General features: G+C 32.1%; 2 protein-coding genes across 2 annotated transcripts; one reads left to right on the forward strand and one right to left on the reverse strand.

Annotated features, from left to right (window-relative positions):
* The first annotated feature begins 6183 nt into the window (after positions 1-6183).
* On the forward strand, positions 6184-18365 carry LOC111388837 (potassium channel SKOR-like). Its single transcript, XM_023013648.1, has 13 exons — positions 6184-6690; positions 9789-10013; positions 10106-10169; positions 10537-10876; positions 11984-12279; positions 13270-13350; positions 13635-13733; positions 14255-14476; positions 14684-14872; positions 15587-15662; positions 15757-16051; positions 16778-16899; positions 18078-18365. The coding sequence occupies exons 1-13, from the start codon at positions 6425-6427 to the stop codon at positions 18317-18319; spliced, it is 2517 nt and encodes an 838-aa protein (XP_022869416.1). The 5' UTR covers positions 6184-6424; the 3' UTR covers positions 18320-18365.
* A 1838-nt stretch (positions 18366-20203) lies between these two features.
* On the reverse strand, positions 20204-21808 carry LOC111388845 (U-box domain-containing protein 21-like). Its single transcript, XM_023013658.1, has one exon. The coding sequence runs from the start codon at positions 21636-21638 to the stop codon at positions 20331-20333; it is 1308 nt and encodes a 435-aa protein (XP_022869426.1). The 5' UTR covers positions 21639-21808; the 3' UTR covers positions 20204-20330.
* Positions 21809-22742: the final 934 nt, after the last annotated feature.

Below are 22742 nucleotides of genomic sequence, written 5' to 3' on the forward strand. Positions count from 1 at the left end.
TATACTTGAACTTAGAGTTCATCAACTCTTTCATAGTTCAATTCATTTATCTCTTAGATAATATCCGTATCGAGTATTTCGTGAAAGTCTAAGTACTTTCAAAATATTGGTTGTCGACTCATAATTTATTTTAATTTGATCATCTAAATTAAATTAAGGCCATCATATAGACCAGCAATGCTTTCCAAGCATAAATCAATTTTAATTGGTCTCACGATTGAAGTCAATTCAATAATGAAGAGGTCTAAGCATTGCAACTTCTTCAAACATATACAACTTATCACATTTGTGACATTTCACATGATAGTTTTATTTCAACCATCGGTTGAAAAGTTGTATTCTCAAAAGACACAATCCTATAAAAGGACACACCTCTTGGATTAATCTCTATGAAGAGACATACCTCTTGGAATTAATCTCTATGAAGAGACAGACCTAAAAGTCATGATTTTTCATATGAAATGACACACCTTTTCATCTAAATTGATCCTAGAATATTTTATAATAATTAAGTGGTTTAGTTCTCATAACTAAATAATTATATCCACTTAAATCATCTCACTTAATTCCATAGGATTAAATGAGGCTATCAACATTAATCAAAGTTAGTATAATTTCAACAAGTTAAGAAACTTTAATCAACTAATTTACCATGCCATTTTCATATTCCAATCAAAGGAATCTCATGAAAGTTCATATACTTTCATCAAATAATTGGCATCCTTATATGTCCAATGGTTAGAAATAATTTCCTTATTTCCATCCATTCATTATTGGACTTGAGTTGATTTTAACGATATCCAATTCATCATGGACAAAGTGTAGGAATAGCAACATATATTCCAAATATTTATACATTCATTATAAGTTTATTCTATAAATGTCTCATGGAGGAGGTCCGAGCATTTTCATATTTTGTTGCCACTTTATATACCAAGACAAATAAAATTAAACAATGGTCGGAAGTCGGAACTGCACCATGCACTTCCAAAACCAATAGCAATAGCCAACACAGATGAAAATTGGTCACCCACGTGTTTCCGAAGCCCATTGTTAAATAAAGAAGGATGGAAGAAATTAAATTTGGTTTGGCAGCCTTCTGCCGCTAATGGCTGTTGGTTTGGGTATAACCATTCATACAAAGAAGTGTCCACATAAGGTAAAACAAGACCGAAGTTATTCATTATCTTGAATCTCTAATATGTTGCATTTTAACAAATCCAAATTAGATAATATTTTACTATCATTATTCTCTCAATGTATAATTTCATGTAAGCATCTATTCACATGCCATTCACAATATTTTAAGAAAAAGGATAGACATAATGCTTTTGAAAATTAAACTGCCATGACTTGAAGACAAATGAACTCAAGCCCCTCATAATTAAATCTTTTAAATAAACTGAATTCTTGGAATTCAATCGATACGTGAACAAATAAGACTTAATCAAAATAATACCTAATGGAGCATAACTGTTAAAATGGCGTGAATAGTAAATAATTCAAATAACAAATTTAAATCTCACACATGCATACACGTGCAATTCCATAGTCAGGCTTATGAAATAGATTTTATATGTTATCAAGCCATATAATTAAGTCATGTAACTTACTTATCAAAATATAAAATGCACAAAAATAAAATTCATCTTAAGATTGTTGGGGGAAATTCATACCGATTATGTGCATATTATATTCACAAAGCATACCGATTATTTGCGTGAAATCGAAACGTAATTTCGATTTACTGAAATAGGATTTGAGAAGCAAATATGGATATGGATTCATCTCTTTTGATTCTTGAACGAAAGCAAATTATTCCTTTAATCGAACCTTGCAACATAAACATGTAAACAATTTTAATCATTTCCTGAAATCAAAATATAATAAAAAGAAATCAGAAAATTGTAGGAAGAAAGATGCAAGTAATGAATTTTTGGTCGAGACAAGTGTTTGAGACTTGATCCTTAAGATGAATTTGCCCTGCATCGGTTCTAACGATTTTTCGACAATCATCTCCCAAGATACAACAATCACGTCAAGCCATAAGAGCACTTCGAATGACTTCGACCAACGAACTCCAACGGAATTCCCTCTTTAACAAGGAAATGCATGAAAATGCTATGGAATTAGAAAGGAGAGAATTGCAAGAGGAGAATGAATGCTCAATGCAATTGGTGTACCCAAAAATATGTCCATAAGGTTCTATTTATAGATGTAGAAATGGTGCAAATGAAGTAGTGTTGGCCAAAACCTGCATCATGTCGAAAAGTTACAACATTTCATTTCTTCCAATTTTAGTCCGCAATTTCTCATTCTTCCGGAATTGGTTTCGAGATTTCAAATATACCACGACGATTTACTCGACGAGTAGAATAAGTTGGTCTATTTACTTTTGTAATTTGACCATCGGATCAAGTCCGAATATTTGGTTGAAGTTGACACGTAGTCACACCTTTTCATTTTCCACTTTTACACATCTTTTCATTTTCCAATTTTTTATTAATTGTTTGAACCAATTCCTACAATTCTTTGATTCAATTTGGTGTGAGGAATCTTGAACTGAGAAATAGTATTTTTTTTATACTGTACTGTTACTGCTTATGATGCATATCCCAAAGCAAGGTTTAGATGGAGGAATTAAAGAAAGGGTTATTGAATGGTGGGAATACCACCAAGGTCCAGTGATAACAATGAAGTTTGAGGCACTGCCCTGTCATTTTCAGTTTATAATACTGGTAGAAACCTAGTTGCATACAGTCTTGACAGTTGGGAATAAGTACACTAATACAGTGGCTGATTGCTCTTTTGACAGTTGTTTACAACAAAATAATCTCAAGTTTGGTCAGTAAAAGTTGAGCATTGTATGGATAATGGAACTTTAAGCAATTTAAAAAGCTGGGCTTTTCTTTAAAGCAAAATTTAGGGCTAGGTGGGGTTGACGTGTTAACATATAATATTTATAGATAATGCACACATAAAGGTTAAAATAACATTTTTTATGTTCTAGTTAACCTTGAACATAAAAAATTAAGCTAAAATCTTGACGAGTTATGTTTTTCTTACTTGTGCTGCATGCATTTCCCGTCTCACAGAATTACGAGATTGACAGTAATGAAATGGATGGACGTTAGGATATTGAGGAGGAAGGGAGGATAATCGAACAATAATGAATTAGGTAGTGGATGCGAATGGACGAAGAAGGATGTTTCTAGTCTGGTTGTAAAAGGAAGATGTTAGTCGGAATTGTGGTAATGATTTGATCGGGTAAAGATTAATTTAGTCTATAAAGAAGTTAGCCGTATGCGTTTGATGCACCTAGTTTGACCATATCAATTTAGTTTAATGTGATATTTGGTGGAAATAATATGAGATCGAATTAATTCAATTTTTACATAGAAAGAAATCATGAAATTCAATTTTGATCTGAAATGGGTCTGAATTAATTTTTAATTTAATCGTGTTATTACATGGCTTCAATTAATAATAATTGTCAAGTGATGAGATTAATGGTTTGGTTGTTTTAAACAATAACAGTTAGTGGTCTATGCCTCTCCAGATTTCCATTAAGCATTGCTCCCTCCACTGAAGAGCGATTAAATTATTAATTATGGGATGATTTTTTAATTAAGGGGGTATGATTTTAATCGTCATCTTCCACAAAATTCTCTTATCAAGGTTGCATATCAACCATAAATTAACTCTAATTAATTGAGTGGACAAGGAATTACGATATCCCTGCCGATCTATGATAGATGAATGCGATAAAAATCTAGAAAAAAAACCCCCTTATCTTAACCTTAGGTCTATTTACTTAGGCGAAAGGGGAAAAATTGTTCAAACCCTTGTTATTTTAGTTAGATTTCAGTCTGATGGGAAAAATATTTTACGACTAGCAATTCATTTTTTTTTAACTGACCAAATCATTATCTATTATTTGATTGACTAATCATTTATATTGGAATGGGTAAAGAGTAAGATGTTTTGTCACATTCGATATAAAGTTTTAAGAATCCCACATTTCATAAGTCAAAGCACACTTTCACATTTTCTTAACTCGAAATGAAATTAAATCATTATTTTAAATAAATATTGTGAGGCCATTTTGTAATTACTACGTATCTTTGTAATCCAATAAATACGATATTATCTCGTTTATATTGGTTTTCAATAATTCAAAGAAAAGGATCCCTCAATATATTAATTATCTATTAATAATTTTCACTAAATTAATTAAGTTCTTAAGAAAACATAATCCCTTTAGACGGGGCACTGACAACTCATTACAAATAGTTCGACAATTTGAATATGTGGTTAGATTATTATTTTGCATAAAAATAAGATCCAAATTAGCTGAACAATGTGGACCCACCACAGTCAATTAATTAAATAAAGTTCAACCTTTAGCTGTATGGAGGTTTGAATTTTACTTTAAATAATTATATTTTATTAATCAACCACTCATCCAACAAAGGACAAGGTTTTTGATATGTATAAGGTGGTCTTATTTACTTGTAATGTCACATTCCTTATCATCAAGCATCCATAAAATAACCAAAGGATATCATGTGTCTTAGTTTTCTTCATTCAAACTTAATTAATAGCAGCCTTCGAAATTCATTTGTTTTATCTCGATTTATAATTGAATATACGAGGGTAAACTTAAACCAGCTTGACCAGATAAAAATTCAGAAAGTGCTATACTAATGATCTCACCGCTGGCTTCTAATAATAAATTTATGGCAAAGTTTCTTACAACCGTAGAGAACTCGTATTGCTTGAAAGTTTAGATTATTTCTCAAAGGTTTTATAAAAATTCACGAGATAGTACATTAGAATTAAGGCCATGCTGTTATATATTATAATATATTTGAGTACTAAAAAATAAATTTTTTTGAAAAAGCATAATTTTAAATTAATCAAGAGATTATTCGAGCCCTTAAATGTGGCCTTAAAAACCATGTTTTGTGGCATCAAATAGGATGAATAATTCTATGGGTACTGAAAATACCCAGAAAAGTTTTACTGAAATTTGAATGTGCCGACTTAACATATAGAATTATTAGAGGGAAAGACCCCTTGTACAGGGGCCCCTGTATATAGGGGACCGAGCTGGCCCCTTGTATTCAGGGGCCGTACGTGTAGCAGGCCCCATTATTAGAAGAGTTATGCTATAAGTATAAGATTTTTGCAGAGAAAATTTTTCATAGAAACATGTATTAAAACATCATTTAAAGATGGAAAACAACATCAAACACAGATGTATAGGATTTTTACGTTTCAAAATTCTATACGAATTCTATAGGTTTTCCTTATACTCGGAGAAAAATCCTTATTAGAATAGTTAGAAGAGTGATGCTTTATGTACAAGCCTGGTGTGAGTATTCGCAACAAGGTTAAGCAAGCAAAATACTAGTTAGAAGCCATCAATTCATAAGTTTGCCAGTGCACATTGTACATTTACTCTTTTGATGTGACTAAAACATATTATTTATTCAATTTCCAACCTACTATTATCATTTTTTATTTCTATATATAAAGTCTTATCCTACATACGCCACATTTTTGATCGAGCTATTATCAAAACACTAATACAATCGATTTTAAACTATTCAAAATTGAACACGTTTTAATTTTCTTAATAATCAAGGTTAATATTCACCGCAATAGCGCAACCGTGATTATTATTTGGTCCTTCAACTTTTAAAATATATAGCACAAATATTAAATTGAGAGTCGTATAAAATTTTTGCACACGGACAAGTTTTATTATGTATAAATTTAAAAACGATATTAGAAAGGAAGTCAAACTTCAAGGATACACGAGCTTATTAGTATCTAAAAGAGATAAATCTAGCTACAAATAAAGAACCACGGCGTTATGTTTATTGGTAACGAACCTCACATCCAACTTAACTCGACTTGTTTAAAAAATTTAAGTCATGCTCGATTTTATCGGTTCACGGTCTACCCAATATAAATCACTTATATGAAAAATACAAGAATCTTGGTATATCAAAATCAATATTGATACGTAGATATTAAAAAATCCCTGCCTCTTATACTTATATTTATATTTATTTATTATTATATTTTTAAAACACATTTCTCTTTACCTGTCTATCTCTATACCTTCCTTTTTCATTTGTGTGCGTGTATATATATAGCCATTACTGACATTTCCATTCTCAACCTTAGTTTTCATTCTCGTGAGCAAGCGAGCCTTATTACAACTTGTAAATCAGTACTCGTGATCGCTTTATCCAGTATTTTCGGCCAACAATATCTTTCACCTCTTATAAATTCTTTTCCAGATTTTGTCCTAAATTCCCGAAGACAATACGTACATATATGTATAAATTTCAATCCATTCAAATCACTTTTTCCTGAAGAAACGACTTAAAACATAATTAAAACGTTTAAAATGTCATTGAAGAAATCGACGACGTTCAAAATTGGTGATACGGCGGCGAATGGGAATCATGTTGATAGAGAGGATAGCTCGAATGGAGAAGATGAATATGAGGTGCAGGATTTGAGAGACAGAATGAAATCATCGAGGGGAAGCCGATTCAATTTGATTGAGAACGAGTTAGGGCTCGAGCTGACTCGCCGGAGGTTTAGCAGACAGACCGTCATTAATGGCCTCAAAGACCTTTCACGAGGATTAGTCATTCATCCCGATAACAGGTACGCAACCACATACAGATTGCTCTCCACATTTTGTTATCCATATATAAAAAGTTTGTATGTATTTCTGTATCTATAGCTTCCTTCATGTTCCAATTCTTCTTTTGGAGAGGAGGGAATCATAGGAGAGAGAGGGGAACGTTTATTTCGTTCAGGAATGAGAGTGAAGGGAGCGTTTTTCCCGCCAAAGATCACGGTGCCACGTGGCTTTTTAAGAGTGGTAGGAGTATCGTTTGGGTATCTGACCTCCTTAGCTCAGTTTGGGCCATTATTTTCCATTATATTATAATTCATTCTCCTCTCTTCTTATTAATCATATATTTTTCAATAAAATATATTATACGTAAATTCAACAAATTTTCATTCTTTTTAATTAGACATTCTTCAAAAAATTATTATTCCTCTTATTATAATATGAAATAATCGGGGCTCTGTAGCTAAAAATCAACCCTTTTTTTTTAATAATGTTATTTATCCCAATTAGGATTGTGTGTAACGTTAATGTGGCATTAAATGATACGTTTATTTAATTTCACCTTTCATTCAGCCTATCATCTAATGTTACCTAGATCGAAATTGTAATTCTAGTACGACTACATATCGTTATTCAATTTTTTCCTCCCTTTACTTGGGTAAACTAAAAATAGTAATTTCCAGCTTTGAATATACTTGCTACAAATATGACAGTTGCGTATTAAACAGTATTAATTTCATAGTTTCCTTTAAACTAAATGATAAGAGTTAGATTGTAAAATTAGAGTTTTTGGAAGACCGTATTAATGATGAAATTCCTAGAACTTAATCAATAGCGGTGCGATAAAAATAGAAGAAAATGGTTCCTCCGTCCACTTGTATAGAAATACGTCAGCTGCACTACGGACAAATTTAGCCATCTGGTTTTTGATAAGGAACAAGCGGAGGAGATGTGCAGTAAGTTATCTTGTCTAATTTGACAAAATTAAATTATAGCGAAGTGTTACTTTCACGGCAAAGAAAAAGACTAAATTATAGCAAAGTGCGACGGCCATGAGAGTGCAACGTGGGATATTGCGTAATATGTTAATATTGCATATCTAGGTTGATGGACATCTTAGTTGTACTAAAATACGATTCAATGAGATAAAAAACTAAGGATATATGACAAAAATTAATATTTATATAGTTTAATGTTAGGTGAAATTATATAAGCATATATGATCATTAACAAGTAAGAATGTGGAGAGTAAATTATCGATCGTGAAGAATAAATGTTAAATTGAACGTATTAATTCATTATCAAATTCGAATATGAATGTAATGCAAAAGAAATTGATTTGTCTATATCTAAATTATTCTACTAATTATTTAAAGTTGTTTTGAATTAAAATATGAGATGAATGTGTTGGATTTTTGAATCCACCTATTATTATAATATTTCAAAATTTCAAATTATGTAATCTAGTGTGATTTGTGTATTTTTGATAATTGATAATCTAATTTTATTTGATTATCTCTTTCAAGGTAATTTAAACTTATTCTAAGCACGGCTTGATCTTTTTTATTTTTATTTATTTATTTATTTTTTTTTTCAAATTTCGAATTTATATGTAAAGTGATGGATTAAATCTCACGATTATTTATGCATTTGCATATGTTATTGTAATCCCTTACATCTATTGTTTTCATATAAGTGCTTGTTTGGTAGGGATTTTGATAATTAATTTTTTGATCATTAGAGATAAAATGGATCGTGTTTGTAAGAGAAGAATTTAAAAATGATGGCTAAAATAGTAAAATAAAGGTCAAAAAATTGATTTTAATTGGTTTATAATTTATACCAAACAAGCTCTAAATCTATCACGAACTGCCTGAAACATATAAACAACTAATTATCTAAATGGTGCGCAATTATTTAAATAATTTAACAAATCATAGAAGATCAATTAAGAACACAAAGTAACTAAATACTTGATATTTGAATTAAAAATAATCAAATAAAATGTTTCATCTTCATCCCAACACAAGAGATATTCAATCTCGAGCCTTGATTCTTCAAGTTCTTGATATTATTTGCCTTGAATTCCTTGTTATGTTTATTCTTCTCCTTCAATTGTGATGAATTGGTCTCCCTTAATTTTATGATTTGTGAGTTATGATATGATATGAGAGCGATTAGAGAGGTTCTTTTAATGGTTGGCCACATTTTAAAAAAATATATATATAAAGATTGAAATTAAGTCAAAATACCGTCCAAAGTTGATTTTCATAAGCGTTTGTGTCAGAAAAGGAAATTGACTCTAGTCCGACAGTAAAAGACCACGTGATCGGATGAGTCTAGGGCTTGACGTCACATCGTTCAACTCAATTGCTCTTTGGTGGCTGAAATGAAAGGGGTGCGATAGCACCATCGTAAGTATGGAAAAGTGTACTTTGGTACTTAATTTTGATCCTTACACATTAACTTCTTGAACTTTAAAAATCATCATTTTATGTCAATTTTTGTTCATTTATTTCATGTTCATTTTCAATCATTGAGTTTTACCTGATAAACAATATATACTAGAGATTAAACTATAATTTATCAAAAGTACGCTCAAATCTCCCTATTTAACGTTCAAGGTAAGTGCATAAAATATACTAATTTATGCTCAAGATAACTCATTTTCATTTATATATTCTTCTCATAAAATAATTATACCTAAATCAAATTTTTTTTTCCAACTCTTTAACTACATATTCAAAAAACATTACTATTATAAAACCTATTTTCTAGAAAAATAGAGATCATGCACACCATCGATTCAATTTAACCCTACTTGTTGGCCATTATTTTTGAAAAATGATGTTTTGAATAGTAATTTTTAGGAAAGTGTGTGATTAAAAATTATGAAAAAATTTTGAATTTATATAATATGAATGTATAATTGAAAATGAGTATGTATAAAAAGGAGCGTGAAAATTATGATAGTCAAACGGGCTTAACTTCGCAAATGTGTTATAAAATTAGTGTGATAATACAAATTACTTATTAGGATAGCTAGTAATGGATTAAGATATTGCATTGCATTTGGAGCTTGTATGTTTAAATTAGTATGATGATTGTTGAAGGTCCAATGCAGATGGTATCGGGCATGGGAGAAATTCATACTGATATGGGCAATTTACTCATCTTTTTTCACGCCAATGGAGTTTGGGTTTTTCCGGGGACTGCCCAGAAAACTTTTCTTCTTGGACATTGCTGGTCAAATCGCTTTTCTTGTCGACATTATCCTGCAATTTTTTGTTGCCTATAGAGATAGTCATTCCTACAAAATGGTTTATAAGCGTACCCCAATAGCCGTCCGGTCAGTTCTACTTTCTCCGTACTCTTAAGCTTTCAATTTATTTTGCCCAGATTTTTCCAGTAGAACTTTCAATTATGTTTTGCTCATTGCAGGTATCTCAAATCCCATTTTATCATTGATCTCCTAGGTTGTCTGCCTTGGGATGTCATTTACAAGGTTTGATTCTTTTCTGGTTCTTAATATGCAGTGAGTTTTATTTTTTTGAGGTTGTTGTTTTATAATCGTAGCCTCGGTTCTTTTATTAATAGAAATGTTATGAAGATGATGTAATAGGTAATAGCCTTGGTTCTTTCATTTAAATGAATCTTTTCTCGCCGGTTCATTCTGTTCACTGTTGCACGTACTAAAAGGTCAACGAAATCAAATATTTTGCAACGACTTCATGTATTCATTTAAGTCTCAAAAGATAGTTTAGATAAGAAAGAGAATATTTTGAAAATGTAACTTCATATCAAGATGTCTACATATTATACATTGTCTTATTCACTTAGCGTATAACTATATAATGCAAATTGTTAACTAGGCCGTTGGAGGAATCGAAGAAGTGAGGTACCTTCTACTGATTAGGTTGAGTCGGGTTCGAAAAGTTACAGCTTTCTTCCAGAGGATGGAGAAGGATATCAGGATCAATTATCTCTTTACAAGGATTGTAAAACTTATTGCTGTGGAACTCTATTGCACGCATACAGCAGCTTGCATCTTCTACTATCTAGCAACCACTCTGCCTGAGGAGAAGGAAGGATACACATGGATTGGGAGTTTGAAACTGGGTGACTATAGTTATTCACACTTCAGAGAGCTTGATATATGGAAGCGATACACAACTTCCTTATATTTTGCCATTGTTACCATGGCAACAGTTGGTGAGACCTAATTTTACACTACTTCCCTGCTCACAGCTGATTCTTTTTTCACAAAACTTTGCTGCATTTAGCCTGTCATGTGAAAGCTGTTGTTAAATTTTTTGTCCAAGCCAAATAATTATACTTTTCCTCTTTTTCTTAATGTTATTTCATGTTCAAGCAAATTAATCATTGATTTTCATCTTATGATATGCAATTTGTTTTAAGGCATCTGAGCCTTCATTTATATTTTCACTATTTAATATGATGCTGTAATATGGGAGGATCTTATTGCCACCCAAAACACCATGCCCTGATGAACACCCTGATCACTGGAGTCGGCTTACATATTACCAACTGAAATATTAAGCCTCTCAAGCCTCAAACTAAAAAAATTAAGTCAAATTACAGCAATCAAGTTGAAAGTTCAGCCTTTATCATTTTTATTTTAAGTTATACTGAATTGGAATGATTCCAGATGCAAATGACTTGCAAAGAAGTAGTAGGTATTGTAATAGCTGTAACACTGCTGACTGCATGAGAGTCTATACATTGTCGGAATTGAAAGAGGTATATGGGTGGCTGAGAGGCAGTCAATGGTTAGATATGAACGCAATAGAAATTCCTCTTTTATGTGAGGGGCGATCATAGTTTTTGCTTTAGTTATGCTTTATATGACTGATTGACTGATGGTTTTAATTAAAGCATTGTTTTTCCTGAAATCACTGTTGTGAACCACTGTTTTAATATCTCTTCAGGAGTCTACAGGTATCTGGTTGCAAAATCTGATGTCATTTCTTTTGAGTCCCTCACTGAAGATAAGCAGCCTCCTCCTTTTTAACAGCATCCTAATTAAGTTAACTGAGAATAATATATTGAGTGATATTCTGACTTAGTAAATGGGAGTAGTGGCATTTACACTACATGAAGTGACTCTGTAATAGTTATGGAAATTAAACGTTTAGTTTATGAAGGTTGGAGCATTTCCTGCGTAAATGAAGTGTCCAGTTCTTCTCCTTTCTCCTTGCTGATATTATTACTTTTTCCCTAATAAGCTCATGTATTTATATCAAAACCTTCTTTACCAGGTGTTCTATTATGCTAACCAAGTATCTCTTTCTGATACAGGGTATGGAGATATACACGCGGTCAATCTGAGAGAAATGATATTCATTATGATTTATGTCTCTTTTGACATGATTCTTGGGGCATACTTGATTGGTAACATGACAGCATTGATTGTCAAGGGATCAAAGACAGAAAGATATAGGGATAAAATGACAGATATTATCAAATATATGAATAGAAATAAACTTGGAAAGGACATCCGTAATCAAATAAAAGGTCACTTAAGACTACAATATGAAAGCAGCTACACTGATGCTTCCGTTCTCCAAGATATCCCAGTCTCAATTCGCGCCAAGGTAACTAAATAAAAACCACAACTACAACATTTACATCCAACTAACATAATGCACGGAAGATCCATAGTTGTATAATAATTGTGCAGCATTTATAAGAGCTTTTGTAAGTAGTTGCAGAAATTATCGATCATTTCATTATCTTTTCGACATCTAAAAGGATCTTAAGATAAGGGAATTCAATAATCTCTAGGATCATTTTTGCTTCCGAGTGATCTGAACATAAACTATTCAACTCACTTGTTCTTTAAAATCCACTTCATAAGATTGATATCAACCCTTTACTTCCCATGGAGGATCCCAAATTTATTCATCTTATTCATATATCTCCAAACCTTTATTTCATTCCTTTTCCTGATGAGTGCAATACAAATTATTGATGCCCCTAGCTCATGAATATGCTCATTAATTTAAGCTGTCTCTTTAGAATTGATAGAGCCCAGCGAACTATTATATGCACGGTCATATATTGGTCAATATGATTATGCCTAATACTGTGTTTATATAACACATTTCAGATTAGTTATATAGTTTATGGTAGCATATTTTACTATATAATAAATTAATATTATTCTATAGATAGGGTGGTTGTAAATTAAATTAATAAAACACTGGCTTTAATTTGTTATGGCATTCTGCCTGATAAAATCTCGGCTGTGGAAGAACCTAGAGGCCAAATTTATATCTTCTGCACACGGTCCATAAGCTGAGAAGTTGTGACCAAGACCATATTATTTCACCTTTTTTTGTCTTATTTTTCTAGTTCTTCTAAGGCAAAGGTCAAAACAAAATGTGCCAGTTGTGAGAAGGGACACATATCTTGGCTTCCTTCTCCTTCTCCTTTTATTTTATTTTTTTATTTTTTATTATTTATTTATTTATTGTTTTTGTAATGAAGAATCACTATCTTCTTTCCTTTGATGAACTCTTTGGCCTAACATAATTTGTTATGAAATTAACTCTTCCATTGACAAAATCATTTATTTCTTGCAGATATCTCAGTCTTTATACAAGTCTTATGTTGAAAATGTTCCTCTATTCAAGGGATGCTGCTCGGAATTCATCAATCAAATTGTAAGTTATTTTCTTGTTATTTTACTCTGTCATTTGATATATTCTTATGTTTGAATGAATTTTTTCCCTATGATTTTCCGTTACTTGAAAATTTAAGATATTTAATAAATGAATATGTTTGTGATAACATCTTACGGTTCTACAAAAGTTCATGGCATGATTTTCATATTAACATCTAGCCTTTATCAATGACCAATTTTGACTTAAATAATTTTTTGTCTTCGTGCTAGCTTAACCTCATTCCCAAGGCTGATTCTTTTTTCCTACTTTTGTATTGGTTGCAGGTAACTAGGGTTCATGAGGAATTTTTTTACCCAGGAGAAGTTATAATAGAACAGGGAAATGTTGTGGATCAACTCTATTTTGTCTGTCATGGTGTTTTGGTACGAAACTCTGCCTTCTTTTTTTATGCACATAAGCCTTGCAGATTTTTGTGTCTTATTTCTATCCTTGCTGTTATATCATGCATCTTCTAATATCCATTTTACTCAATAGGACTCTTTTCAACCCTATGAGATATCGTATTCATCGGTTTTCATTAAAAAGGTGTTTGACAACCATCAATTGTGAAAAAAAAAATTTTGAACAACGTTTCTTGGAGAATGTATGGTTAAAAAGTAAGAAACAATTTTGGGTTTACGTGCAGAATATTTTATTGTATGAATGTATGGTTGAAAATGAATATGTAAAAAAAAAGGTGTTTGAAAATAATGATTGTCAAACATGGGCTAAATTGAAAAAAAGTACCTCATTGTTAGCTTTTCAAAATCGTAACAATGCCATTGATCATGCTGTTGAGAAAATGTTTCTACTATAAATAGAAGATTACTAAACGAAGATGATTCGGCTCCATTATCAAGATTTCTCAAAAATTACTTGATTCATTGCTGCTGTCTCTATGCAGGAGGAGGTTGGCATTGGGTCAGATGGATCAGAAGAGACAGTATCACTTCTGGAGCCTAATAGCCTATTTGGAGAACTTTCCATCCTCTGCAACATTCCTCAACCATATACAGTCCGCGTTTGTGAATTGTGTAGGCTCCTGCGGATTGATAGACAGTCTTTCTCCAATATACTTGATATATATTTTCATGATGGGCGAATCATTTTGACTAACTTATTGGAGGTAATTTGATTTGGCTCTGTTGATAAGTGCCCTCTCCCCCTAGCCACTCGGATAATTTTCATTTTTATGTCAGTGATATAAAGACTTGTTCTTGTTAGCTTAAACTGAAATTACTTCTTAACACATTTGAGTAGTTCTCATTCGTTTCTTCTATGAAATTTTGAATGAAAAATCTTTTTTGCTAATCTAAATTTGAATTTGTTTCAGGGAAAAGAATCTAATCTTCGGGTGAAGCAACTAGAGTCTGATATCACACTACATATTGGAAAACAAGAGGCCGAGCTTGCTTTGAGGGTGAATAGTGCATCTTATAATGGTGATTTGTATCAATTGAAAGGTCTGATTCGGGCTGGAGCTGACCCCAACAAGAAAGATTATGATGGAAGATCACCCTTGGTATGAATTAAGCTAATCAAATTTTTATTCTGCAGTCGAACTTTGCAAGCCCACTATGTAAAATCTTGGAACCATGACCTTAGCCTTTTAGACTTTGGTGTCCTTTGTGGATATCCCACACGAAATTTCGTTAGGGTTTTAATTTACTATTTTACTGGCAGCTTAAACTCACTAATTTCTTTTCTGCTTTCCATGATCCTGATGTTTACAGTATCTTTAAGATAAATATTTAAGTTGATTACAAATTTATTTCACACCTAATGGTCACTTACTAATTTTCTGAGTATAAGAACTCTTAATTATTAAAGTTTCAAATACTACTATGGGCACCCTTCTATGTTTAACTAAATAGCACAGTTAAGCATTGAGAAAAGGAGATTTCATATCTCCATTTACTACTTGTTTGGAAGTTGTTTAAAATATGCAACTTTTAGTCGGACCTACTTTTTATCCACACATTTCATAGGATTCACAAGTACTACCTACTTATCCACCATTTATTTCAATCTATTTATAATTTGAACTGATTATAATCTATTCCCAAACGAGCACGCTTCCATGTTTTTTTGACCTCTGATGCTTCACAACTCTGTTATTTAATGACACGACATGAATTGGTTTTAAAATAGTGCACTTGTATCTTCAAAAAGATTACAGAATGAAAGCAAAAATAGATTACAGGATATCCCTAAACAGTGCCTTGTCTTTCAACAGCATTTTGCTGCATCCCGAGGTTTCGAAGACGTTACTCTTTTTCTGATACAAGAAGGTGTAGACGTCAATGCTGCAGGTAGTTTTTTTAATTGGTTAATTGTCACTCACTTGTGAGTTTTAGAATTTCTTTTAGTAACATTAAGGAATAATGCAGTTGTTTCTTTGAACAGATAATTTTGGAAATACGCCCTTACTTGAAGCCATCAAGAGTGGACATGACAGAGTTGCTTCTTTGCTTTCTAGAGAGGGGGCCTTGTTGAAGATCGATAATTCTGGTAGTTTCTTATGCACCTTGGTTGCGAAAGGAGATTCTGATTTTCTCAGAAGAGTTTTATCCTATGGAATTGATCCAAACTCCAAAGACTATGATCACCGAACCCCACTTCATATAGCTGCCTCTCATGGATTATATTTGATGGCAAAATTGATTTTGGAAGCAGGGGCAAGTGTTTTCTCAAAGGATAGGTAAAATGCATTTCTTTTTTTTCCAAGTTCATTCGTATTTTTCCCTTTGCATTCAACATGCAAACTTGTTTGCCTTAATTAACATTTTTATGACAGTCCTGCAGAAAAAGAAAAATCAATATCCTTTCCTTGTCAGCTAGTTAAGTTTACAGTGTTTCAACAATATTTGTGATTTAATTCTACTGTAAGCCATTTTTCATTAGTACGAAACTATATGGCTCTTGGATTAAATACTTTCACTGAACAGATTCAGCATCCAAAGCTTGTGTAGCTTACACAAGATTCAAATTTGTGCTCCTGGTATACATTTTTGTAGAATTTGGGTTTTTTATTGGTGCTTTTATTTTGTTATTTCTTTCTTTATATTTCTAAATGCATTTACAACTATAGATCTCGTACTGCATGCATTGGTTTAAGAAATTACTTGATTGTTGAGTCTAGAAAGTGATCTATCTATGTTTCATTGAATAGATTTCTATAGAAGGGGTTGGAAAAAAAATTAAGTTCAATTTTTGACTATAGGAAGTATTTTTCATAAATTCTCAGGGTGCTTGAGTTGTTGAGTTATAATTTAGATATTGTTCAACAAGGTTCAAATTTGTCTGTCTTTGTTAGTTTTTTCACTTCTTTTAGCTAGTTTGTTAAGCACTAGTTGGATAAGCATAAATTTTAATTTGTTGAGGTACTGCTTCAGCTAAACAACTTTGGGTAATTTACGATTTTCAGATGGGGAAACACCCCAGTAGATGAAGGGAGAATGTGCGGAAACAAGAATATGATCAGACTTCTAGAGGAAGCTAAAGCTGCCCAATTATCTGAATTCCCTGATCACTCTCAAGAAGTCACAGGTAAAAAAATTTTCAGTTTCTGACTTGAGTGTGCAGAATCGAGATATTAACTTTAGTTACTACTACTGCTGAAGAATAGGGCATATTACAACAGGAGATTAAAATAAATGTGTATTGTATCAAGGCGGTACAAACACATATAAAAGCAAACAAAACAAGAAAAAAGGTATGAAAGTGATAATGGAACTTAATAACTAAAAACTTTTTAAAGGAGTTATTAAGGGGAAGCTAGGATATTTTTAATGAAAATACTTTATTGCTTTCCTTCTAGAAAAGTTGAATCCGTAAAGATCAGTGACTATAATGGACTGTTGAGCTTAATCCAACCTCAATTTACTGCCTTATTCTTTGTCCTTTATTATTTTCTCTTCATTCCCATATGCTATTGCAGTAGTTTGGAAAATAGTTGTTTGCAATTCAAGTTTTGGGACATATTGCGTGCACTTGGTATGATGATGAGTCGTCCTTTAAGTTCCATTTGATCTCCAAAACTCAAGATAAGCCAACATGGAAAACTATTCACATGTTTAACCTCTTTCCGTAATTTTTTCCATGAAATGGTTTCTTACATGCAAAGAGTTTTTTCAACATGGCAAACTATTCATTTATTTTTCTCTTTTCGTTATGTTGGTATTGAGTTACACATACCAGTGTAAGCGTTGACTGTCAGTCATTCTCTTACCTAGTTCTAATGTATGCAGAAGACTCTGTGTAAGATAGGTGCTAAGTAACTACAAATTTACTTCATTTTGAACCACAATCTAAAATTTTAAGGCGCCCTCTCATGTGCAGGCCGAATTTATCTTTTATCAAGAGTCTGAACATGCACAATTTTCATTAATGGGTAATTTGTGATGGAAATACTAGTACTGAAAATCTGTCTACTCTAATACTACATTACTTCACGGGATCTAAAAGATTAAGTTGTTAGAGATGTGACATTTTATCTAATTAAATATTTCTACACATCTAATTGGGAATCTAAATTGTAAAATATAAGAATTGAGTTACAAATGTAAATCCCAATAAGTCAAATTCAAAAGGAAGATGACATTTCTGCTGCAGTTTTCTAGCCTGCCTTTCTAGACTTGCGTTAGCTTTCATAGTACTTTCAATTGTCACCTCCAGTAGGTGTTTCTTCTTGCAGACCTTTGATAGCTTTTCAATTTTGATGTCAGATAAAATGCACCCAAAGAGGTGCACCGTGTTTCCTTTCCACCCATGGGATTCCAAAGAGAGACGAAAATGTGGTCTTGTAATGTGGATTCCTCTCAGCATTGAAGAGCTAATCAAAACAGCATCAGAGAAACTGGAATTTTCACATGGTTCATGTATATTATCAGAAGATGGGGGGAAAATTCTTGAGGTTGATTTGATTGTTGATGGCCAAAAGTTGTACTTGGTTAATGAAACAGATTAAATCTCGCTCCTTTTTATATCATTTGAAAAAGCAATTCTCTTGCCTTCTCAAGTTTTTGTAGCTACTAAATCACGGGTTTATGTTTCTGGAATATCATATGTAGATTCTGGAGGAAGAATCACTTGGTGTGCTGCCTCGGCCCCCTTGTAAGGCTCACCCATCCCAAGACTCTGATTCTTTGGTGGGAAAATTAGTTTAGAAGTCCTTTCCTTCTGGTTTATATGACAATGATGTTCAAATCAAAACAAATGAATGTCAATAAGACTAGTCCTGTTACTTTGAGAGAAGGGGGGGGGGGGGGGGGTGCTCTCATATTTTTGAATGAATTCACTATATTGTATTCATATGTATGCATACTGGAACAAATTTGCTACATGGTTATAAGAAAGTGGATTTGAATTTTTCTTACTTGCATGCACGTTCGACCTTAAATTTTAAACATTAGATTTCATTTTTTTTTTATAGAAAATAAAAAATTATGTTATTACTATCAATATGTTTTAGAACTTTTTTCAATAGACAATATGATCTATTCGTTCAACTTTTCTTGTGATATTGTTGATTGAAAGTAGAATTTTATCTACTTAACTGTAATTTGTACAATATATATTCTATAAGCAATAACACATTTAGAAAACTATAGTCCATCATTTTTATATAATATAACGCTTTAATTACATTTTTGGTCTCCTCTAATAAACAGTTTCTCATAATTTATAGCTCAAAAAATAAGTCCATCAATATTAGAATTTCTATAGTGTTTCAAAAAAATCATCAAGTTTATCACACTAACACTTCAAAATCATCTCCTGCAACTTTTTAAAATCAAACAAAAACCCAAAGATATTTTCATATTTTTGAAATTTTTTAAATCTTAATTTAAGTTTAAAAAAAAAAAAAGCTTTATAAACTATAACTCAGAATAATTAAGTCTAGAAAATTCTTTAATTGAATGCTCTATCTTATAATTGACAATTCTTCAATTGAATGTGTTATCTTATAATTAATAGATTCATCAAATTGCTTTAATGCGCTTTTCATGAAATGCAAGTTCAACTTCCATTTGATCAGGAATATCTTTAGCAATAATCTTGTTAGATTTAAATGCAAATTCACTATATATTTCAAAAAATAAAATAAGTACTTTCAAATGACTAATAGTTACATGAATAGACATGTCCTCACTTTGCAAAATTTGGTTTAGTCTATTAATAGTAGACAATATATTATTCCAAATAATCATGTCAAACAAGAACTCAAAATTTATAATGTTGGAAGGTAAACTTTTAACATATCTAAATGCTTTATGGTCATCATTTGTTTCCACCACGTTTTTTAAAGCAAATTTTATTTTTGACTCTTGGAATCTTATCGCTTTAGCAGTTTAAATTTTACTTTCCCCAACATGTTTGTATCGACAAGAAGAAAAATGCTACATAATTTTTCTCAATGCATGTTAAATACTCAAATAAGCTTTAAATAATTCTACAAAATAAAGAGTGAACTAACCTAACATTACATTTTAATGAACCAACCCATCATTTACATTTTAATTAAAAATTAGTATGCTCGCTAATTGGACACCTAAGTTAGTTTGGTTGATTGCATTTTAACTTTATTTTGTTTAATTTTTTTTATGAATAATAATAATAATAATATATTTTTTTTTCCCTTAGGGGACTCTCATCAAAGTGGGGCCAGACAATTGTCTACCCCACCTATAATCAAAGCTGGGTATTCACTAATGTGTTCATGATTCAACTCGAAAGTGAATGGATTAAGTTTAGCTTCTTTAGTCTCACCCAAATTATTTATGCATAAATTAAATGTGAGGCCAAGAATTAGGTATTAAAGAAAAGCTAGCTGATCAACTCAAACACATGATTGGAAAATAATTTATTTTTTTCTAGGAACTATGAATAGTATATTCCAAGTGGATGTTTATTACAATTTCTTTGTTTTTGTACAACTAATCTAACCTAACACAAAATCTTTTTCTATAACAAAAAAATTAATTTGATCTTTTGAGAAATTTGAATCCCGCAGATGAAGCAAAACATTCGAGCTCATCTTTGTAAAGATTCATCAATTTCAATAATTCAGTAACCTTTGATTTTGCTCTTTCCCCACAACCAACTTGTAACAAAACCAATAATTTTTCGAAAGCCCCAAGTTGCATCACCTCAACAACAGCATTTTCATTCTCCCCCATGCAAAGTTTCCATAGGATCGAAACCACAAACTGTGTCGCCGTATCTGATACACGCAAGATCTTCTTTACGAGTAATGGCATGGTTAATGCGTTTTTGTACAAGCCTTCTCTTCCTTGATCCCGACTCGAAATACTGTCCAAAATACCTAGAGACTTCTGACAAATACTTTTGTCACCATCAACAAGGATTTCAAGAATGTAAGGAATTAACCCTATTTCCACAAACTTTAATGTGATCATCTCACTGTTTTCGGATAACGTCATGTGGTAGATGACCACTAGACATGCTTTTGTAGCTGTAGGGCAGATTGGTAATTTCACAATCTGAACCAATGCTTCCACAATGCCTTCAATTTCCATTAGGCTGTTAACAAAACTTTGATCTTCAGAAACCAGTTCTTTCAAGACCAGAATTGCATGTTTTCTTGAAGAAAGGTCATCACCCTTCAAAAATAATGCAATACAGCGTAGAGAAATTGCTGATCCCAGCTTAGATTTTCCTTTTTCGCCTAGTGGGAAGGTCCATGCGAGTGCAGATAAAATTTCCTTCAGTAAATCTGTGTATTCTTCTATTGAAAAACTCGCAAAAAACTCGAAACAAGCTGCCAATGCACAACCAGCTCCATTCTGCACAATGCATCGCTTGTTACGTTGACTTTCTTTGGCCAAATTCTTCATCTTTCTAACCAAATCGAGGCACTTTTTCGCGTCGTGCTGCCTTGAAGCCTCTATTCTCGAGCAAATCTCCAAAACATCGTACGGGGTGATCGGAATTCGAGGAGTTGGTATTCTTTCAATGCCATAGGCCTTGTTCTCCACACACCAATCTTGAATCATCTTCCTTATGGTATGATTTGGGATTTGATCAAAGCTTCTAAGTACTTGATTCGTCACAGGACACGTTTTGTTCCCAGCATCGATCCACTTCTCGATACTTTCTCGATCATATGTGATCCCAGTACACAATGTAACTGGATCTTTCATTAGATCAAGCGAAATTGGGCAGTGAAAATGAGTCGGAATGGAAAGTTCCATATCCAAACACTCGTCCTTTCTGGCACCGCCATGACCAGCTCTCCTTCTTCTCCACAAGAAAATCATACTCATAATATCTCTTCTTTTCTAAATCGAGAAATTGTTCAAAGAGCAAGATATCAAATATTGGAACCAATCTTTTGTAATCTTATGTATATATGTAGGTAGTTGTAATGAGTAGAGAATTTGAAGGGATTTCTGGATAGAGAATGTTAGTTCATGTGATCATTGTGATATATATGAAGGGATTTTGGAGGGTCAAAGGTAGGAAATAGAGGAAATGTTCAAAGTGGTATAAAGAAAGGGAAATTAGGAAACTTAGACGGTGTAGTATTTGAATGGAATATTTGACCGTTGAATATTTGAACGTGCGTTTGTGTGAGTTCGCTCAAGTTTGACTGAAACCGATGACCAGATTCTTTCTACAGTTGGAGCCTTTATAGTTTATGTTGACAGCTTTTCTTGGTGGGACCTACTTCGCCGGTGATTTTTATTTATTCCTTATTTGAAATTAATTTTCTCACAATCACAAAATCTCTTCTTGAAAAATCAAGTTCCCATAAGGACTTATTCTTTGTGTTTCTCACTTTTTTATTAGAAATTATGATTTAAAAATAATTACTTAATTTTTAATGTATATGTTTGCTTGTCGAATATGTCTTGTATCCCATACAAAGTTGGTCAGACGTGTATATGATACATTTAGTAGCATATTTATTATGTTAAATTAGTAGAAAATTGTTTTAAGATTTGATAACGACAAAAAAACCATCAAATATTTTATAAAGATTTAGGCTGGGAGTAGAACTTTAGTAAAAGGTGTAATAAAAATAATTTATCCTACACTTCATAGGCCCTCGTCATACTCATCGACTCGTCATTATAAGCATCGTCATACTCATCGACTCGTCATTATGAGCATGTACTCTATCTCTTAATAGAGTTTATGCTCTTTTTATTAATTTATATGAATTTTCAATGAATGAATAATCAACACCTTTGTTATTTGAAATAAAACACTAGAAAATTCACATAATAGATTCTTATTATTATAATTTTTTCAATTGGATCAAATTGAGGAGGTATGGTTTATATATATTCTTGTGCTTGTAAAAGAATCAGTTATAGCTATGCTGAAGAAAGAATTAGAAGTGGAAGAACTGCTCAAGTGTTTGA

The sequence above is a fragment of the Olea europaea genome, unplaced genomic scaffold (assembly GCF_002742605.1).
Source record: "Olea europaea var. sylvestris unplaced genomic scaffold, O_europaea_v1 scaffold531, whole genome shotgun sequence".
In the NCBI taxonomy this organism is placed as follows: domain Eukaryota; kingdom Viridiplantae; phylum Streptophyta; class Magnoliopsida; order Lamiales; family Oleaceae; genus Olea; species Olea europaea.